General features: G+C 40.8%; 2 protein-coding genes across 3 annotated transcripts in view; both read left to right on the top strand.

The window, feature by feature from the left end:
- Nucleotides 1-1,607: 1,607 nt before the first annotated feature.
- Nucleotides 1,608-6,638, top strand: LOC106536867 (zinc finger protein 319). Of its 2 annotated transcripts, none has more exons than XM_014034209.1 (3): nt 1,608-1,971; nt 3,837-3,966; nt 4,050-6,638. In XM_014034209.1, exons 2-3 carry the CDS (start codon nt 3,962-3,964, stop codon nt 5,824-5,826), a joined length of 1,782 nt encoding a protein of 593 aa, XP_013889663.1. In that variant the 5' UTR covers nt 1,608-1,971; nt 3,837-3,961; the 3' UTR covers nt 5,827-6,638. The 2 variants fall into 2 exon arrangements, with proteins under 2 accessions (XP_013889663.1, XP_013889664.1); XM_014034210.1 differs by having other exon boundaries at nt 1,618-1,971; nt 3,915-3,966.
- Nucleotides 6,639-11,811: 5,173 nt separating this feature from the next.
- Nucleotides 11,812-19,441, top strand: part of LOC106536869 (casein kinase II subunit alpha') — a 12,079-nt gene continuing 4,449 nt past the window's right edge. The window contains exons 1-6 of the mRNA XM_014034212.1: nt 11,812-12,623; nt 12,922-13,033; nt 15,522-15,623; nt 17,575-17,625; nt 17,933-17,992; nt 18,090-18,173. Coding sequence (XP_013889666.1) covers nt 12,520-12,623; nt 12,922-13,033; nt 15,522-15,623; nt 17,575-17,625; nt 17,933-17,992; nt 18,090-18,173 — 513 coding nt within the window. The 5' untranslated portion in view covers nt 11,812-12,519. The remainder of the gene's footprint in view (nt 12,624-12,921; nt 13,034-15,521; nt 15,624-17,574; nt 17,626-17,932; nt 17,993-18,089; nt 18,174-19,441) is intronic.

Raw genomic sequence — 19,441 nt, 5'->3', positions numbered from 1 at the left:
CTCGGGGGCCGAGGTGAGCTGCTGCTGTGACATGCTGGTGGATAAAAAGGTGTCTCCCTCCTCCCACACACACAGATTGGAAGCACAAACAGACGATGATGCAATCGTCCTGTCCTGCTCCTGGAGGAGAGGTGGTCAGTCAGAGAGCAGGTCTTGTTTTGATCAGGGGCTAATGACAAAACATTCAGCGCCTGGCTCTATTCATTCACAAAAAAATAAATTGTCATTCTGGGGCGGGGCCCCCAAAGCGCCGGGGCCCTGTGCTTGAACCCCGTAAGCCCCTGCTAAAGTCCGGGGCAGTTGGCAGGCCAGTTGAGCCCAGTAATACCATGGTCAGTAAACCATTTACCAGTGGTTTTGGCACTGTGAGCAGGTGCCAGGTCGTGCTGAAAAATGAAATCTTCATCTCCATAAAGCTTTTCAGCAGATGGAAGCATGAAGTGCTCCAACATCTCCTGATAGCTGCATTGACCCTGGCCTTGATAAAACACAGTGGACCAACACCAGCAGCTGACATGGCACCCCAGACCATCACTGACTGACAACTCTTCTTGTTGTGCAGAGTTTTCTGCCACACTTTTTACTTCCCACAGACTTCCCACTGAGGTGCCTTGATGCAGCACTCCGTGTAAGTTCCGTGAGTCGCGGGTTCTGGTATTTTGGGATTATTTTTGAATGTGAGTTGCTGGTTGTCGTTCCCGCCTGAGTTGAGTCGGCACACTTCAAACACACACCAGAGCCCAGAGTGACGGAGAAACAAGCAGGGATGAGGCAGTCCGGTCCGGTCCGGTTCAGAGCTTATGACAGGAGACTTGATACAGCGCACATGCGCGTCTACTTCTAAAACATGGTGAGGATTGGTGTGCTCCATATAATAGACTGGGACATTTTACACAGGTGGTGCACAGACAAAAAATAAATACATAAAATATGCTGCTCACATTGGGATACAAGTACAGTACAGTATAATATTGATAAGTTTTAATTTGTTTGGAATTTGCTGATTAAATTGCATGAATTGAAAGAGAACACTATGAACCAGAGACAATTTTTTTTTGTCAGCAAAAACTTCACCTCTGGATATATGTGACAAAACAGAGTGACAATGAGTTGCAGTAAGTCAGGAAAATATGAGGAAAAATATAATAAAGAGTGAGGAAAAAAGAGCGCACAAATATTTTTGGGAGTTTTTGTTGACTGTACTGTCATTTTGCTGCAAAATGCACTTTTCTTATGATCAGAGTTTAAAATTATTTATTAAAACAACTTAAATTATTCAAACCATTAAAGTTGTTCATTTTTATGGTAATTTTTATAATTGTTTTTGCTGTTGCTTATGTATAATACAATAATAAATGAATACATTTATACAGTACTGTTATAATTGATCTGTATTTTACACAATGTGGGGGGTTGCCAGTTGGGCGTGAGATCTGGCAACACCAGTGAGACAAACTGGAAAAGAAAAATACCAGAAACTGACCATTAAAAACGGTGTATCAAGTAATATAACTGCGTATGCCTACATAAATTCATAATTAGTTTTTTATTTGTATCTTAAAAGATAGATAGTTTTTATTACTATTACAGAGACATCATTCTGATTGTGTGTATGTGTGTGCGTGCGTGTGTTTTTGTGTGTGTATTCGTGTTCTCGCGCGCGCCGGAGCTAACCCATTAGCTTGCTAACATCAAACCCAAAATGCACGGCTCCTCTCTGGGAGGAGAGGATGCGTCCGGGGGGGCCTGGTGAATAATATGTGACGGTGCAGTTAACGGGGACCGTTCGGGGACGATTGTTGGAAAAGTTAGTTCTCGTTTATTTTTTCGGTCCTTAACTGAAACCTCGGCGCTCGAACAAACAAACAAACCGAGCTCCGTCCGTGTCGTGTGCGGATGTGAGGAACAGAGCTAACCGAGGAGGACACCAGAACCGAAGGGAGGGGATTCTCAAGTTACGGGATGCTCCAGGTATGTGGCTGCAGCCTGGCCTCGCGGTGATAACGGTCTCACCGCTGGCTGTTGTCTCTCGGTGGGCCCGGCGTTGTTCCCCGGGGCTTTCCGACCGGACTACCCGGAGCTAGCAGCAGGTAGCTCGGTTAGCTAGCACCTAGCCGCTAATCTTTAACGTTACGATGCGCGGACTCGGTGTTTCTCACTTTGCACCGCGAATCGTGCAGCATTTATATTTCTGGATCAAAACCACACATTTAATGTATATTAATTTAAAATAAAACACCGTCTCTGGTGACTTTGTCCAGCTTGTGTTTGTTTGGAGCGCATTAGCCGTGTTTGCAGCTGTAACAGATAAATAAGCCCCGGTTTATTTAGCTTGATTAACGGAATACACATCTGTAGTAAAACGCATGTGTTTGAGTTTAACTTTATGTTTTCTGACAAATAAGCACATATAGATGTAAACAATAAAAACCAAACCAAAGGATCCTTTTCCATTTCATTTAAAGTTAGCAAATTCAAGAGGACCGGAAACAACAAAATAACAATAGTTTTTTTTATTTATTTCATTTAATTAAAAACAAAACATTTAATAAAAATCAAGTTTATTTATATAAGTGGTTAATGTGCTCTTAAATAAAAAATATTTATATATACAAAGCGTGCACATGGTTTTTGACAGATTTAGCCTTTGATTACATTGAGTGAGTACCCGCATTTCAGAATAATATACCACCATATCTGTAAAATATTGGAAGAATATCTTTCTAATTACACCATTTGATGTAATTCAAGATAACATTTAATAAGTACTATTTATTTTACTTTAGATTGTTTATTCAGTGTCCTACATCCTGGTTCAGTTCTAGATTATTTTTAATTATTTTTATCAGAGTGCATGAACATTATATTGTTTATAGGCCTGTTAGATTAGTGGTTCCTATTCTTTTTTAGATTCTGACCATTTGGCTGAACTACAGAAACACTGATATAAAGTAAATAAGGCAATGATTACAACGTGATTAATATGTATCTTTTTCCATAAATTACTTTTTTTAAACAAAGTTCGTGAAAGGTCTTAAAAAGTCTCAAATTTGAAAATCTAAATTTTAGACCTAAAAAAGTTTTAAAACGCCCAGATTTTCATCCAAGGTCTTACGTTTTGTCAAGTCTTAATTCTCTTATTTTCGATCATTCCTGAGAAGCGTTTGCTGCATAAACAAACAGACTTGAAGCGGCGTAATCAGAGATTGAAGCACTAAGTTTGCCTCACGTCTTGGTACGTGGTTAAACTACAAATCCTGTGAAAACTGCAGGCAAAAAAAATAAAAAATAGCACAGTTTTCTAAATGTTTTCAACCTTTTTGCTGCTACAACCCCCCCTGCACACAGCGGTTTGCTCACCCACCCAAAACACAAAAAGTTCAGTCTTGTCCACTGCTTGTTGGAACACGGGGGAAGTGTGTTTTCAACGAGTCTTGACTGTATATCTGTGATTTTGGCACTCGGTTGGAAGCGGTCCACAGCAGTTGATACGAAGTTGTCATAGATATGACTGTTTTATTCATATAATTTAGTGTTCTTGTTTTAAAATTAAAAACATTCTTTAATAGTTAAACCGAAAGCAATAAAAGGTTTTCATGTTAAAATTTCTGGGACCATTTGAATGTTTCTGGTAATGCGTTGGTTTGGTTTTAAATGTCGTTCCTAATGGTCTTAAAAGTCACGAAAAGGTCTTAAATTTAACTTTCTGACACCTGCATGTACCCTGTTTCAATCTTTTGTCACAATGTTTATGTTTTATTTAATTTCTGTAGATCTTGTCCCCACCAGCCAATCAAAACAGGCATTTTCACCCTCTGTTTCTGTTTCTCCTGCAGATGCAGCTTGAAAGGATGAAACGTACTTAGTGGATTTTCCTTCACTTTTGCCAACATCTGGTTGTTTTCCCTCTTCAGCTCAAGCCGTCACAAGCCTCAGTCACGGCTCCTTTCAGAGCTCAGACATGGAGTGAGTTTTTTTCTTCCTCTCTTCTTCACACATTCAGACGTCTGTAGCCCCGTTACTCAAATCATCTGCCTCTCTGTCTTTAGCTGGGCCTCTCCAGCTGCCAAACTGAACCATTACTCTCGAGGCCGCGTGTCCGAGGCCTGGCAGCAGCACGCGGTCGCCGTCCCCTCCGGAGCCGAGAATCCACTGAGCTGCGCCGTGTATGGGATCGTCCTCCAGCCAGACGCTGCGTCGCTGCAGCAGCAGCAGCAGCAACAACACCCTCCTCAGACCCAGCAGAACCCGCTTCAGGTTGACGCAAACAGAGCGCACAAGTGTGGGGCTTGTGGACACAACATCTCCCACCTCACAAACCCGCTCGAGCACCAGTGCCTGATGAGTCAGGACCGGTCGTTCCAGTGCACCCAGTGTCTGAAGATCTTCCACCAGGCCACGGACCTGCTGGAGCACCAGTGCGTCCAGGTGGAGCAGAAGCCGTTCGTGTGCGGCGTGTGCAAGATGGGCTTCTCGCTGCTCACCTCGCTGGCCCAGCACCACACGTCGCACAACAGCACCAACCCCATGAAGTGTTCCATATGTGAGAAGACGTACCGGCCCGGCTCGTCCGACAACTCCGCGCCCTCCTCCGGCAGCTCGCAGCCCTCCAGCAGCGACGCGGCGTCGGCCAGCAGCAGCAGCAGCAGCTCGTCCGGTTTGCCTTTCCCCTCGGCCCGGGACCGGCCGTACAAGTGTCCCGTCTGCCAGAAGGGCTTCAAGCACCTGTCGGAGCTGACGCGGCACGAGCGCATCCACACGGGCGAGAAGCCGTTCAAGTGCGACACGTGCGACAAGGCCTTCAGCCAGTCGTCCCACCTGCAGCACCACCAGCGCACGCACAGCAACGAGCGGCCGTTCAAGTGCGCCGTGTGCGACAAGAGCTTCAAGCATCGCTCGCACCTGGTGCGCCACATGTACGTGCACTCGGGCGAGCACCTGTTCAAGTGCAACCTGTGCGAGCTGCACTTCAAGGAGTCGTCGGAGCTGCTGCACCACCCGTGCCACCCGCAGGGCTCGCGCCCCTTCCGCTGCGCCACGTGCGGCAAGGGCTTCAAGCGCCCGTCCGACCTGCGGCAGCACGAGCGCGCGCACTCGGAGGAGCGCCCCTTCCACTGCGACGAGTGCCAGATGAGCTTCAGGCAGCCGTACGCCCTCGCGCGCCACCGACGCACGCACAAGGACCCCACCGACCGGCCGTTCAAGTGCAGCCTGTGCGACAAGGGCTTCATGCAGCCCTCCCACCTCCTCTACCACCAGCACGTGCACGGCATGGACAACCTGTTCAAGTGTGCCTCCTGCCAGAAGGAGTTCAGCCAGTCGGGGGAGCTGCTCAGGCACAAGTGCGGCGAGCCGTCCAACACCTCGCCTGACAAGCCGTACCGCTGCGACGTCTGCGGCAAAGGCTACAAGAAGAGCTCCACGCTGCAGCGCCACCAGAACGCCCACTGCCAGGAGAAGCCCCTGAAGTGCTCGCTGTGCGACCGCCGCTTCGTGTCCTCCTCGGAGTTCGTCCAGCACCGCTGCGACCCGTCCAGGGAGAAGCCCCTGAGGTGCCCCGACTGCGAGAAGCGCTTCAAGTACACCTCGGACCTGAACCGGCACCGGCGCGTGCACACGGGCGAGAAGCCCTTCACTTGCGAGCACTGCAACAAGTGCTTCAAGCAGCGCGAGCACCTGATCAAGCACCAGAGCACGCACTCCCGGGAGGGGCAGTTCAAGTGCGTGTGGTGCGGCGAGCGCTTCAGTGACTTGGGCTCGCTGCAGGACCACACGGCGCGGCACACGTCTGAAGGAGGCGCGTACAATGTGTCGCACTGCATATGACTCCTGTTTTTACTGGACAGACAGAAGCCTGGACTCTGTCCTCCTGATCTTCACTTCCAGCCTGTTTACTAATCCTGACATCGCTCTCGTTCTGCGCAGCTCTGTGCCGAGTGCTTTTTGTGCTGTCGAGTCGAGACTGACGTCCGTGTGCACGGTGACTAGGGTTGGGCAAAATCGTATTGTGTGCAATTAATCGTCAGAAAAAGTTTAATCGATTATTTTTTTTGGCACTGGACGTTTAAGACGGTTAATACCGCCGGGTAGACCGACTGGAGATTTCCCCGGTCAGTCCACTCGGTGCTCCTCTCCGCTTCAAATAGGAAAAACATTTTTTTTAAAGTTCTGTAATTCATTAATCATAACTCAGGTTTTACTTGATCTGTTGACACAATTTACAAATTGATGTTTAGCTTGAAGTTTGTATTTTGACACAATTTGGAACAGATTTTTTACAAAGAGCAAATCTTAGTGATCTAAATTAGTCATGTGACTAGGACATGAGGCATTCTGGGATTCCATTGGATTAATCGTCATATTAATCGTTATCGGCTAAATACCACAATTAAACGTGATTAATTTTTTTGCCATTATTGCCCAACCCTAATGATGACCTGAGAAAACACGAAGATTTGCTTTTGCAATCTGACACCAAGTACGGCAGGCTGTTTCTCTACATAATGAAGCCACACTCTTGTCTTTATTTACTCGTTTAGATTTTAGTAACAGCATTTCTCCGTAAAGAAAGTAGGGCTGCCACAATTAGTCGATTTGTCACGATTATTGTTGATTATTAAAATCGTCGACTAATTTAATAGTTGATGCGTCGTTATTATTATTATTTTTTCTAATTTTGTTTTTCTCTCCAAACTGCCACGTCTGCCTTTCTCTCCTTGACACCCATGCGCAGTAGTGGTAAGTAGGGCTGCCACAAATGATTATTTTCATAGTAGACTAATTGACTATTAAAAAAAAATACAAAGTTAGAAAAACAAAACCAATGCATCAATTATTAAATTAGTCGTTGGCAATTTTAATAGTTGACATAATCGTGACTAGTCGACTAATCGTGGCAGCTCTAAAAGAAAGTAAAAAATGTCAAAGTGTAAATAGAGACGAGTGTAAATTAATTATATGGAAAACAGCCTGCCATACTTACAGTTGATCATGTGCTATTATTGTTTGCTCAACTTAATTTGCACTGTCTGAGCGCTCGCTCAACTTCATGGCACAGAGAGTATTCCATGTTTTTAATATTACATTTATTTCTACCTGTGCTGCACCTGCTTTGTGTTGCTTTTATTTTTACCTGTTTAGTCCTTATCTCAGTTTTTAACTCCTGTGGAAACTTTGGATAACTGTAGTAAACTAGTTTTTATTTATTCTAATTTCTTTAAACTTACATGAAAATTTCAAGAGATCAAAAGATGTTAAGTGCAGCTCTGAACACATTAATCTGTGATGTTTTAGAAATGTTCAACAAAAAGAGAGCCAAGTAATTAACCTGGATCCATCCCAGTCTGTTGGTAAAAGCCATAATGTGATGCGAATTCAAAAAGGTAAAAAAGAAACTTTAAAACAACACAATGCATAAATTACTAGAGGTAAATTAATCAATTTAATTTTTATTAGTGATCCAGATAAAATGGTTCATTAAGGAAGCGTTAAAGTTCCTTTATTTTGCCATTTTAAAAACATTAACATGTCTTATTTTCAGTTTAGGAAGTTGTTTCTGAGTCTTTTATTTGTCGGTGTCAGCAGTGAAGAGGCTCTAAACTCATTCAGACCTCCTTCCTGACCGTTCGGTACTGAATCTTGTGCCATAATGCAGTTCTGACAGATCCGTCGCCTCGTTTGTTGCTTATAAAGCAGTTTTTTTTATCACCTGGGTGATATGGACTCCTTTCATTTAGAAGAGGACCGTCTGAATCTTTAGAGACTGCTCGAGTTTCCACTGTTACAGCTTCACATCCTGTTTAGTTTGAGTTCTTTCTCAAGGAGTAACGTCTTTGATTCATGTTAAATTAGAGCACGTGCAGCAGTTTTATTGTCCCAAACCTTAAAAAAAAATTATAAAAAGACTGAATGGTGGTGTAAGCAATTTTCATGATTAACCAACTAGCTGAAGCTAATCTGCAGTGGTAGGCACATTCCTGCTAATCCGTTAATAGCGGAACTAGCTTCTCATTTAACAAATTACTTCGAGAACTGTTAGCGAACAGATTAGCTTCCACTAAATTAGGTTCAGCTCATTTTAAGTCCACAAAAAAACAAAATTACAAATATTAACTTTTTATGCCGTTTATCCTGAATTAAATAAAACTAACTCTTGTAAGTAGTGCAGGACGTGTCAAGCATCGCGTGTGTAGCACGTAGCATCTTTAGCAGCTAAACTTCAAACAAAGAGCGTCAAAAAGGAACAAAATAATATTTAACAATATTTAAATCACTTCAAAATATGGTAGAGAAATTGTCTGTTTTTTGACTAACATCAAATGATATAATAATAGAAACGCCATCAAAGAAATGCTTTTATTCTGAAAGGGTTAACCTGGAAGTATCAGAAGTTGGAGCTGTAACTCTGGTTTGGATTGGCCGATTTGCCACAGATAATCCCGCCCACCTTCATATTAAACCAATAAACTGGTTGTCCCGCTAACTTTTTTTTTAGTCCCACTAGCCGTCTTAGCGGTTAGCTTTAGCTTCCTGTTTAGCATTAGCGGAGCTTTATTTTATTTTTTTATTTTTTCATTGAACCAACTTAACAGTACAAAGACAAAAATAAACATATATATGTTAATGACCTTTGACATTACATATCTTTCTAAATTATCTTTTCTAAATAATTCCTCCTTAACATCAATTTATGAAAACTATGAAATTACCATGAATATTAATTAAGTAAATCAACTAACTTAGAAATATTTAGTAAAAGTACATAAAAAACAAATACAAATAGAAGAAAGAAACATTAACCACAAACATTTAAACTAAAGGAAAATTTATAAAAACAAAACAATGAAAGAAACATGGGTTTAAATCAGCTTAAATTCTTGAAATAAATGAGGACCGTTTGATTGCAGGGGCTGTATGAAATTGTTTTAAAAGATTTACAGAAATAATGCAAACTCATTTTTAATCCTTTCTCAATTGGAAGAGATTTTGTGAAACGTTATTTGTGGATATAAAATGTAGCCGTTAGCGAAGCTAAGATTCTTGTTTAGTGGATTAGCGGGTACTTGTGAAGCTAACTCTTTGGTTAGCTGTGCCCACCTCTGTTAAAGGCCGTATCACACTATGATGTTTTAGACAACTAATGAAATGTCTTTAATATCTAAATTTATAATAAGTTATATATTTGATCAATTTGTTAGCATTACAGTGTGTACATGCCTAAAAGAGGCTTTCAATTGTTTTTTTTATTCCATCTTCAACATAGATGTGTTTAAAAGTTTCATAAATTGTCTAAAGCTTTATAGTGTGACAGGGCCTTAATGTGTAAAAGCCCACATAGTTGATGCTAACATTACCTGCTAATATGTATAGAAACATATCTAAACATGTTCCTGCAGGAGGCAGCGCTGTTCGTTTTTGTGTTTTAAATATGTCAGTTTGAACACGCCTCCTCCCTCAGCCTGTACATATGATGGATGTGAACTTTAGCCAAGGTGGTCAGGATTTGTCTCTTCCTTTGGGGAAAAGTCCTGCTTTTTGTTGTATTCCTGGAACTTTTTAATCCATGTGAAATACTTTGGACTAACGCTCTTGTTGTTGTCACGGTTTTGCGTCGTAACGGGCTCTCAGAGAGGAGCCTGAGTGTGAACGTGGGCCATCGTCTCTGTCGAACAGACGTGTTCTTTTCAAAGTTTAACCCTTCGCTGATCTGAAAGCTGGATGGAGCTTGTGTTAAAAGATTTAACGTTTTGGTTTTCGTTACGCATCTTGCTTGGAGCGGGTTCTTTTAAATGAGATTATGAGAAGCTGTTTTGTTTACATGTTGGCCTTTTTGTTTTCCTTCAGTTTCAGATATTCAAGTGCAGTATTGAAGAAGTATTTAAACTGAGGAGATTGATGCTTTCTTGTACTTTGACTTTTTCTTTAAACCAGAGGTCTGCAACACGTGGCTCTTTGGAACATTTAAAACAACTTATAATTACTACAGAAAATGAAAATTTAAGCAGTTGTCTAAATTGTTTGCAACAATGACACATAATACATGAAGGCTGCCTGTATGAGTTCTTTTAAATGCACTGCAGCTTTAATTATTTCAGCAACAGAATCAGCTAAAATTTGCAGATTTTAAGAACAAGTAAAACTGTTTTTCTTATGGTTTTGTCTTTGTTTATTAGGTATTTTTTTGGCAGTTTTACACTAATAAAGTGAAAATAAGATTTTTAAAGTGTGCAAATGCTAATCAGTTAACTTAAACGTGCAGAAAAAAAAGATGCTCGGTGTGAAAGTGTGTCCAAAACCAAAGAATGTTGCCGCTCTGGCCCAGATTATTTCATTTTAATTTTTTTTTTTTTTTTTTTTTGAGAATGCATGTAAAGTCGCAGACAGAGTTAATTTCTAATCAGTTCTTGTTAAAAAAACAAAGACCAGTCCCGTGTTTAAGCAGCCGAGTCAGAGAAAGGAAACCCTCCTGTTGAAGCACAAGTGATTAAATTGGCGAGTCTGTTCCAGTAAATTCCCGTTAAACCTTCATTGTGTTTCGTTCTGCATGTTCGCTGTGTTTCTTCTGTCCTCAGGAACTGGTGCTGTCCTCCTCTCCTCCTTTCAGCACTTTCTCTCCTCTCATTTACCTTTTCTTTCCTTCAAATTCTACTGTAGTTTATGTGATTGATGTTTGAGATTTGAAAATAAATACTTACTGTGTACATCCATGCTATGACATCATCTGTATGTTTGTAACATTCACACAGCAGTAACCAATAAAGTTTTTTTCCCCCCCATTTATGAACTCATTTGGCTCCTGTGTGTTTTTTTGTGGTCTGGATGTTTGATAAAATTTATTTTTATTTTAAAAGTTTAGATGCCAGATTTTTATTTGTGTTTTAAAAAACAAAACATATAAAAGCTGTCAATTTTCTGAGTGTGTTTTGCTATGAGGTGATCTGAAGCAAATTTATTTGTTAATGAAATCTTAATTTACAGCTTAGAACAATATTATTTATAATGGAACACAATCTTTACAGTGGTTCCCAAAGTTGGGGTCAGGACCCCCTCTGTGGGTCATGAAACATCAAGTGAGGGTCCCCTGAAGATTTCCAGACATCAAATTAAATGCAAATAAATTGTTAATTGAATATTTTCACCACAATTATTGCAAAAATACTACAATAATAAAGGAATCAAGCTTGTACTAGAGTTATTAGCAAATTTTGCAAACTGGTAATATCTGGGTTCACAAATTTCTGCAATTGTTATTTTTTTAAGTTTGAAAACCACTGATCTATTGGGGAAAAAATAATTATTTTTCTGAGAGGGCAAATTAAGATTTTGCGGGGTTCTGTGGCAAATTTTCACTTGGTGTTCAACGTTTTCTAAAACAAAATAGTTTTATTTAAGGAAGAGCTAAATCGATGCAACAATCTAATTTAAAAATTGTAGATTCTCTTGTGACGTTACAATATTTTTGTCTTATTTTCTAAAACGTTTAGTCTGTATTTTACCAGTTTTTTATTTTACTTTTCTTCTCAGTTTATTATGTAAAACTGCATTTTCCTTCTCATGTAAATTGTGCTTTTTTTTTTACTGTATTTTTGAATTTTTAATGAGAAAAAGTTTTTAAAAGTTCTAATTAGTGGTTGTGAAGATCTAACTTGGACAGTAGATGGCGCTGTGCTCTTTTGAAGTCCGAGCATCTGAGAGAAGAAGAAGAACCTAACAAGCCCTCACAGCTAGGGGGCGCTGTGGCCCCGTGAGGAACACTGCGACTCGCTGGTTTTACATCCGGGCGGTTCTATCCGCTCGCTCCTCCCTTCCCTGCGCTTTCCACCGGGGAGGCTGCCGAAGAAACTCCCGAATCCGGGGCCTGAAGTCAGCGTCTGGCACCGGGCCACCGCAGCGCTGTTTCCGCGCACCTCCGGGCCGCACATGACGCGGGTTTCGCCGATGGTGGTGCGCGGAGCCGAGCGCCCCCCGTCGCTGCGACATCTCCGCGCTGAAGCAGCATCGCTGGCTAATGTTAGCTAACAGCATCGATCCTCTCTGCGCCGCTCCACCCCCCCATCTGCCTCCGGTCGACCCCCGCCACCGATCTGTCACATCGAGCGCTGATTGATTAGCTAGCCGTGAACCACCGAGGGCAATCCCGCTCACCGCCGTTCATCATCCGGCACCGGAATCCCGCCTGGGCGCTCTCAAGACCGGATAAAATCTTTTCTACCTCATAAGCCAATGCCTCCCTCCTGTCACCACCCCCGGCTCATGCCCCATCTCCACCGGTTTAGCTGCCTCTAACAACCCGACGAAGGAGCGCTGCCCGGCGGGCACTACCTGCGCCCCTCCGCAGAGGATATCTCTCTATTTTTAAAACATTTTCCCTTTAAACGCAGTGTTTTTTGGTCACTTCCCGCCCACACGCAGCTGCTCATCGCTCCCTGTCTGTTTACAACCCTCTTCCCCTGAGTTGGCCGTCCGCACTCCCCCCCACCCCCGGCGGATCTCCGTGACGCCCGGCCGTCGGGTCTCGCCATGCCGGGTCCGGTGGCCGGCAGCAAGGCCCGTGTGTACGCAGACGTCAACACGCTGAAGAGCCGGGAGTACTGGGACTACGAGACCCACGTCCCGAACTGGAAGTGAGCACATTTCAGGTTGTTTGTGATGAGTGGGAGATGTGATGAGGAGGCAGGGACAAACTGTGGCAGATGGGTGTCTATTCTTATCCACGGAGCCGAGAGGAGAGGCTGTGATGACAGCACCCTGGTAGTTTTCCAGCCTCTGCTGTCTGACACTTCCCTCCCTCCCTCCTCCCTGTCTGTTGTCTAAATATTCTCCCCTCCAGAGATCAGGGCCACAAGTCACTCCTCCACAGCTGACTTGGAGTCTTATCTGTGTGCAGGGTGGTCTCACTGTTTTTCCTCTCCGTCCCCACAGCAACCAGGAGGACTACCAGCTGGTCCGGAAGCTGGGCAGGGGCAAGTACAGCGAGGTGTTCGAGGCCATCAACGTCACCAACAATGAGAAGGTGGTGGTCAAAATCCTGAAGGTGAGCGTTAACCTATCTGTCAGCTAAGACAGGGGGTCTTCACCAGTTTTCAGTCTGGAATCCCCAAATTGATGGAGAGATGGAGCGAGGACCCCCTATTTATTAGGGGTGCAACAATACATGTACCCATATCGAACCGTTCAACACACTATGTATGGAACAATCCAGCTTTTTAACATTTATTTTATCAACTTGTCTCCTGAAGATGCTCTGTGTTGAAGGATCAGTGGATCTGTGTTCGACTACTCCACCTATAGGCTGCAGAGTCGAGCACAGATCCACTGAGAAACTTGCTGTTTCAGCAAGGTTTAATTGAAAAACTGGATGTTTGAGGTTAAACAAATGTTCATAATTAATTTAAATAAATTACAAGTTAAAAAGGGCATGGACATTTCTCTTTTTTTGTATCGAAAAAATATCGAACCATGAGACTAAAGTATTGAACCAAATCGTGAATTTTCTGTATCGTTGCAGCCCTAATATTTATACATATATATTATGTGTTTTGATGTTAGTTGTTGAGAAAAATGCAAATATTACAGACTCTCAGTTAGTTTGGGTAGGGTTAGGGCAGTGTTTCCAAACGTTTCAGCTTTTGACCCACAAAATACCCGCAGCTGAGACCTGAGCTGTTGTCGGTTGATAAATATTGTTTTCACGTCAAATAAACAAGAGCATATAACATTATATATTACATTATTTTTGTCCATTTCAAGTACACTAATCTTATTATTTTGTAACAACAAAGGCAAAAAAAATGTTGTCATTTTTTTAAGTGTTATTAATTAATATTTTCAGGACCCCACTGTGGGTCATGACCCCAACTTAGGGAACCACTGTTATAAAGTACTACAAAGTGATACTTGAGTAAAAGTACAAGTATCTTACCAAAAATTACTTTGGTAAAAGTTAAAGTCTCCTTTAGGAATATTACTTGAGTAAAAGTACAAGTATCTTATAAAACTTACTTTGGTAAAAGTTAAAGTCTCCTTTAGGAATATTACTTGAGTAAAAGTCTTAAAGTATCTGATACTTATTTGCGCTTAAGTATTAAAAGTCAGAGTATTGATTTAAAATGAGCAGTTAGATTTTCTGTAAGGACATTTATTAGGAGGTGACCTCCACAAAAACTGCAAAAATGACTGTTGTATTAAAAGTAATTAATTGATGTTAAATTTAGGATGCACTAGTCCAGCTGTTTCAGTTTATATACATATATCAAGGCTGCACAAAGCTTTTCCCCAAAATGAAAATCTATCTGAGGGCTGCGGTCAAATGTAATAATATAATTCATGAAATACAAATACTTCTTACAGTCCTTTTATTTTAATCCTGCTGGAGTGTGACATGATTTGTTTGTGTACAAACTAATACACTATCAGAGTTTTATATATTTATACTTCTCATTCAACCACAGTTAAATTCACTCTATCTAGGAGGCACAGTTTATATGGATAGTATTTATTTTTTACAATAACAAGCTGGAATTACTCAAGTAAAGTACAGATACCCAAAAATTCTACTTAAGTACAGTAACAGAGTAACTTTACAACTCTGGGTTAGAGTCCTTCTGTTTTTGTGCAAAATGCACAGAGAGAAGCAGAGTTCAGCTCTGAATGTGTGCATTTCTGACTTCCGTACATTAATTTATGACATCGTTCATCAACTTGCTACGTGTTGGATTCACAGTAACGTGTGTTTGAAGATTTCATAAACGTCTCAGCTACTATAGCACACCGAATATTAGCTCGTGATCTCTAAAACTGACCGAGTTTTCACCGCTTTTGTGTTTGCTAAGGTCAACTATCTGCGGCGGCCATTTTGGATTGGGTTGATTTAATCTTGTGTGGTTCCTGAGATATTTTACTGACAGACACAAGCAACACCAGGTTTCTGATTTTCTGATATTAAAGTAAAATTAAAGTTTCTTCATCCTTTAGATATAGTGTTTTTTTATTTCCTCCTCATAAATGAAGCTGTTCATCTGTGGAGCTGCAGGTCCGTCTTTAGATGTGGTTTTGGGTCTAATTGCAGGCCTGCTCGTTAACGCAGCTAACGACCCACAATTAGCAGCTGTGGAACAGCAGATCACGGAAGTCTGTCTCTTCAGCCGACACGACATTAACTGTCAGTTTTAAACTCTCCAGATCCACGCGTTCAGTTTGCTGCTCCTCAGCAGCTTCGGTTGCTGCGAGCGCTAAAATAACTTCCTGCTGCAGCAGCATCTGTTCACCTGCAGAGATCACAGGATTACCTAAAAATGACTGGAGATGTCGGGGCTGACGGATGAGGATTGGCTGTGAGTCAGTTAAATGTAAACCTTGACCTCAGGCAGGAGGAGGATGCTGACGGGTGCAGCAGCATCAGCAGATTTAAGAGCAGCAGTGAGGAGAAGAAACAGGAGGGGGGGGGGGGGCTTTTCTTTTACATCCTCATGTTTTATTTTGAACTTCTAATCTGAGTTTTTTTTATTTTTTATTTGAATCAGCCGGTCAAGAAGAAGAAGATCAAGAGAGAGATCAAGATCCTGGAAAACCTGCGAGGAGGGACCAACATAATCCGGCTTGTGGACACCGTCAAAGACCCGGTGGTAGGTCTGCAGACGGCACGACACTTTTTATTTTTAACCAAAAGGAGAAAATGCGAGGGATGAAAATTTGGTGTTAAAACGAGTTTTTGTCGAAGAACTTTAAACTTAAAACAAGCAGAACAGAAGCTAAAACTTGCTGATTTTTTTTCTTTATCTAAAAAGGTCCAAATAATTTTATCTTTTAATTCTTTGAGGAGTAAATAGAGATGCAGCTCTGCCAGTTTTAGATCTGCAACCTGATTCACTTTGTTTCATTAAATGTGAAGTCACAATAACAAATGTTGCTGGAGACTCATAAGGTTCTGAATCGATTAATCACGATTTGATTCGATTTAATCTGCTCTTCAATAATGAAAATGGTTCAACTGTGTTGCAAAATACAAATTCACTATTTTTTCTCTTCACCATAAACGACAGGTTTTAAGGACAAACTTTTAAATTAAACAGTTTAATCTTGAAACTGTCACAAGTTTAAAAGGTTTGAAATTAAAAGGAGGTGACGGTGTTGTTGGAGGAATTCATTTTAAAGAAACTAATAATTTTCTTGATAAATAAGAAGTGATGGAATAAGGCTGCAGGAGAAGAGATGGGCTAATATAAATATACGTCTGCCCACTCCCGTTGAGTTTATTAAAACTGTGTATTTGTAATGTTTCTGTTACCTTTTGTTATGTTCAATACAACTTATTAAAACGTGTTACTTATACCTTATTAAAACAAATAATACAACTACAACATTTCATCACTGTGGGTTTCATTAAGACATTTCTTAAAGTTTAAAAATAGTAATATTGGTAACAAAACTTAACGATTTTGTTAGAATGTCGTCTTTCTACACGCTGTGAGCAGTTTTCTTACACACAGTTGTTTGGATCGAGCTCGTGACGAGCCGCTCGTCGAAGCTTCGTTTTTGTTTACAAACAAAAGTCTCCATGGTCTCCGTTGTCTTTAAGTTCTGCTGAGAATCAGCTGATGATGTGAGTGATTCTTTAGTTTCTGTTGTTTTGATCCAGACAACTTGTTAGCGAAAGCTAACGTTAGCACTGAACGTCAACTGGATGTAAACATACGGCAAGCCAGGAGTGACAAAATATAGAAACGTGTTTCAAACGCGCACAAGACGCCGTGGGGAAGAATCAATCTCATGTCCTGTGAATCGAATTTCTCAAATTTAAATGAAATCGATCCAAGATCGATTTTTTTTTACCCAGCCCTAATTAGGGGTGTAAGAAAATATCGATACACTGAAATATCGCGATATTTCATTTCCCGATACTGTATCGATATTCTAAAGCCCTGTATCGATTTTTTATTAAGGTGTAAAATGTCAATCTTCTTGCCAACCGTTCATTTTTATGTTGTAGTTCAGCCTCTGACCACTAGTTGGCAGCAGTGAGCCAGCCATTTGGCTACTCTACCTCTTTAGCACCAGAGAGTAAGGGTAGCATTAGCATTGTAAGTAAACATTAGCTTTTCTTTTTTTTTTCAGTAAGAGGTTTTTATTTAATAGAACTTTTGGACAAAAAATTGCAATGTATTGCCTTGCTTACAGTATCCCAATAAATCGGGATATATTGTATCGTGACCCCTCTTTTATGATATGTATCGTATCGCCAAATTCTTGCCAACACACAGCCCTAGCCCTAATAAACGATTATATCGTTTGGCGATGTTATGTAACGATTATGTTGTAATGAAAGAACATCCTCTCAACAGTTGGAACACAGAAAACTAGAACTGAAAGACATTTTAAAAATCCAAAATAAAACGACAAACAAAAACAATAAATAACATGAATTTTGAAGTCTGTAAACAACATTTCCCTTAAAAACATACAAGAATACGAAACAAAAGAAGCAGGCAAATAAAACTCATCACCCTCATTTTCTTAATGATTAATTTCAGCTGTTTTCTTTCAGCTGAATGATTTAAATGTTTGAACTCTCCGCAGTCCAGAACTCCGGCGCTCGTCTTCGAATGCATCAACAACACAGACTTTAAGGTACGTTCACGTCTCCTCCTGTTTACCATCAGCAGCACGTTGTCTTTATCGCCGCCTGCTGAAGGTGTGTTTCTTCATCTCACTGCTGCGTCAGCAAAACATAAACCTCCGGCTGGGTTTAATGAAACTGATCACTGGGTGAACATCTACAACAAAGATGGCCGCCACACCTCCAGCTCTGTTAGTTTTACAAATACTAAGCTAAAATTGAGCGTGGCGGTAGCTGAGAGTCATCCCCAACACATCATCTGAGAGCGAACACATCTTGACTTCATCCCGTCTGATACAGGTCTGTTTTCTCCTGCAGGAGTTGTACCAGAAGCTGACAGATTATGATATTCGTTTCTACATGTACGAGCTGCTGAAGGTGAGCCTGTTAAATCAAAACAAAACCTCTCCATCACACCTGGGTTGATTTTCAGCTTTTTGTTTTCCGTGACGTGTTGTGTGTGTTTGTGGGACAGGCTCTGGATTACTGTCACAGCATGGGAATCATGCACCGTGACGTCAAACCTCACAACGTCATGATCGACCACCAGTTAAGAAAGGTAGGCGGTGCTTTTTATAGCCTCCTCTTGTTTTTATTTTATTCTCATTCTCACCCTCCCACACAGTAATATCTCTCGTCCTGCTGTTTCAGCTCCTCTGCCTATTTTCTCTACGGCTTTCATGTTTTTCTCATTCTGAAACTGAGCAGGGGATCAGGTTATTTTAGGCTTTCAGCCACACCGACTCCTAATGTTGAGTAAGATTTCTAAAATAACAGCAGGTTTCATTTCTGCCTACATAAATAAGCATTTGGCTTAATAATGGAAGTAATGGTACACAAAATGCTCCAGATTATTTCAATTAAACGGAGGAAAACTTTGGCATAAATAATACATTTATGAAAGAAAATCTCAGTAAATTTCTGTTTAGAGTTATGTGAGCATTGCAATGTTTTTTTCCATTTTACGTTGAATTTTAACAAACAGGTAGCACTGAATTGTAAATATCACTCTTAATATTTAGGTCCACGCAAAAATAGACTCCAGGATATCAAAGACGAATAAGGAAAAACTACATCTTATGGAAAAATAAATAATTGGTTTGTCCAGCAGGGGGCAGCATTCTAAAATAATTTACTTAAATTTAAAGGTATCATATCATGCTTTTAAATCCTTCTTTTTCACGTCTAAATCATTCACTTATGGTCTATTTAAAATAAAACTGCACCACTTTGGTCTTAATTCCTCGTTTTTGTTGCTCCACAGACTCCTTGYTTTCCTTGCTTTTACCCCTGTTCTGAGTTGCCCCTCAGAGCAAGCTATTTTGGTGCGGTCATTTTAAATAAATATGAGATATTTCACACCCCGCCCCCTCCAGGTCGCTGAACGTTCGACTCCACCCCGTTCGGCCATATTTGTAGTTTCATAGCAAAAACACAGTTATCTACCGACTAAAAACTGTTTTTAAGATAAAACAAGATAAGATAAAACTTTATTGATCCCACAGTTTAGAAATTTGTACATTACTGCAGCTTAATACAAGAGAGGCTGAGAAGAATAATGAAAGATTAATAAAAGATAAACAAAAGCCCACAATATACACATGTGATATATAGTAATGTACCAATGCACATATACACATACACATAAACACATATGCTTATTTATATACATACAGGTACTGGTCATAAAATTAGAATATCATGAAAAAGTAGATTTATTTCAGTAATTCCATTTAAAAAGTGAAACTTGTATATTATATTCATACATTACATACAAACTCATATATTTCAAATGTTTATTTCGTTTAATTTTGATGATTACAAATG

The sequence above is a fragment of the Austrofundulus limnaeus genome, unplaced genomic scaffold, assembly GCF_001266775.1.
Source record: "Austrofundulus limnaeus strain Quisiro unplaced genomic scaffold, Austrofundulus_limnaeus-1.0 Scaffold2011, whole genome shotgun sequence".
In the NCBI taxonomy this organism is placed as follows: Eukaryota; Metazoa; Chordata; class Actinopteri; order Cyprinodontiformes; family Rivulidae; genus Austrofundulus; species Austrofundulus limnaeus.
The sequence above is the reverse complement of the archived record's forward strand: the minus strand, read 5'-3'. Positions and strand labels throughout refer to the sequence as shown.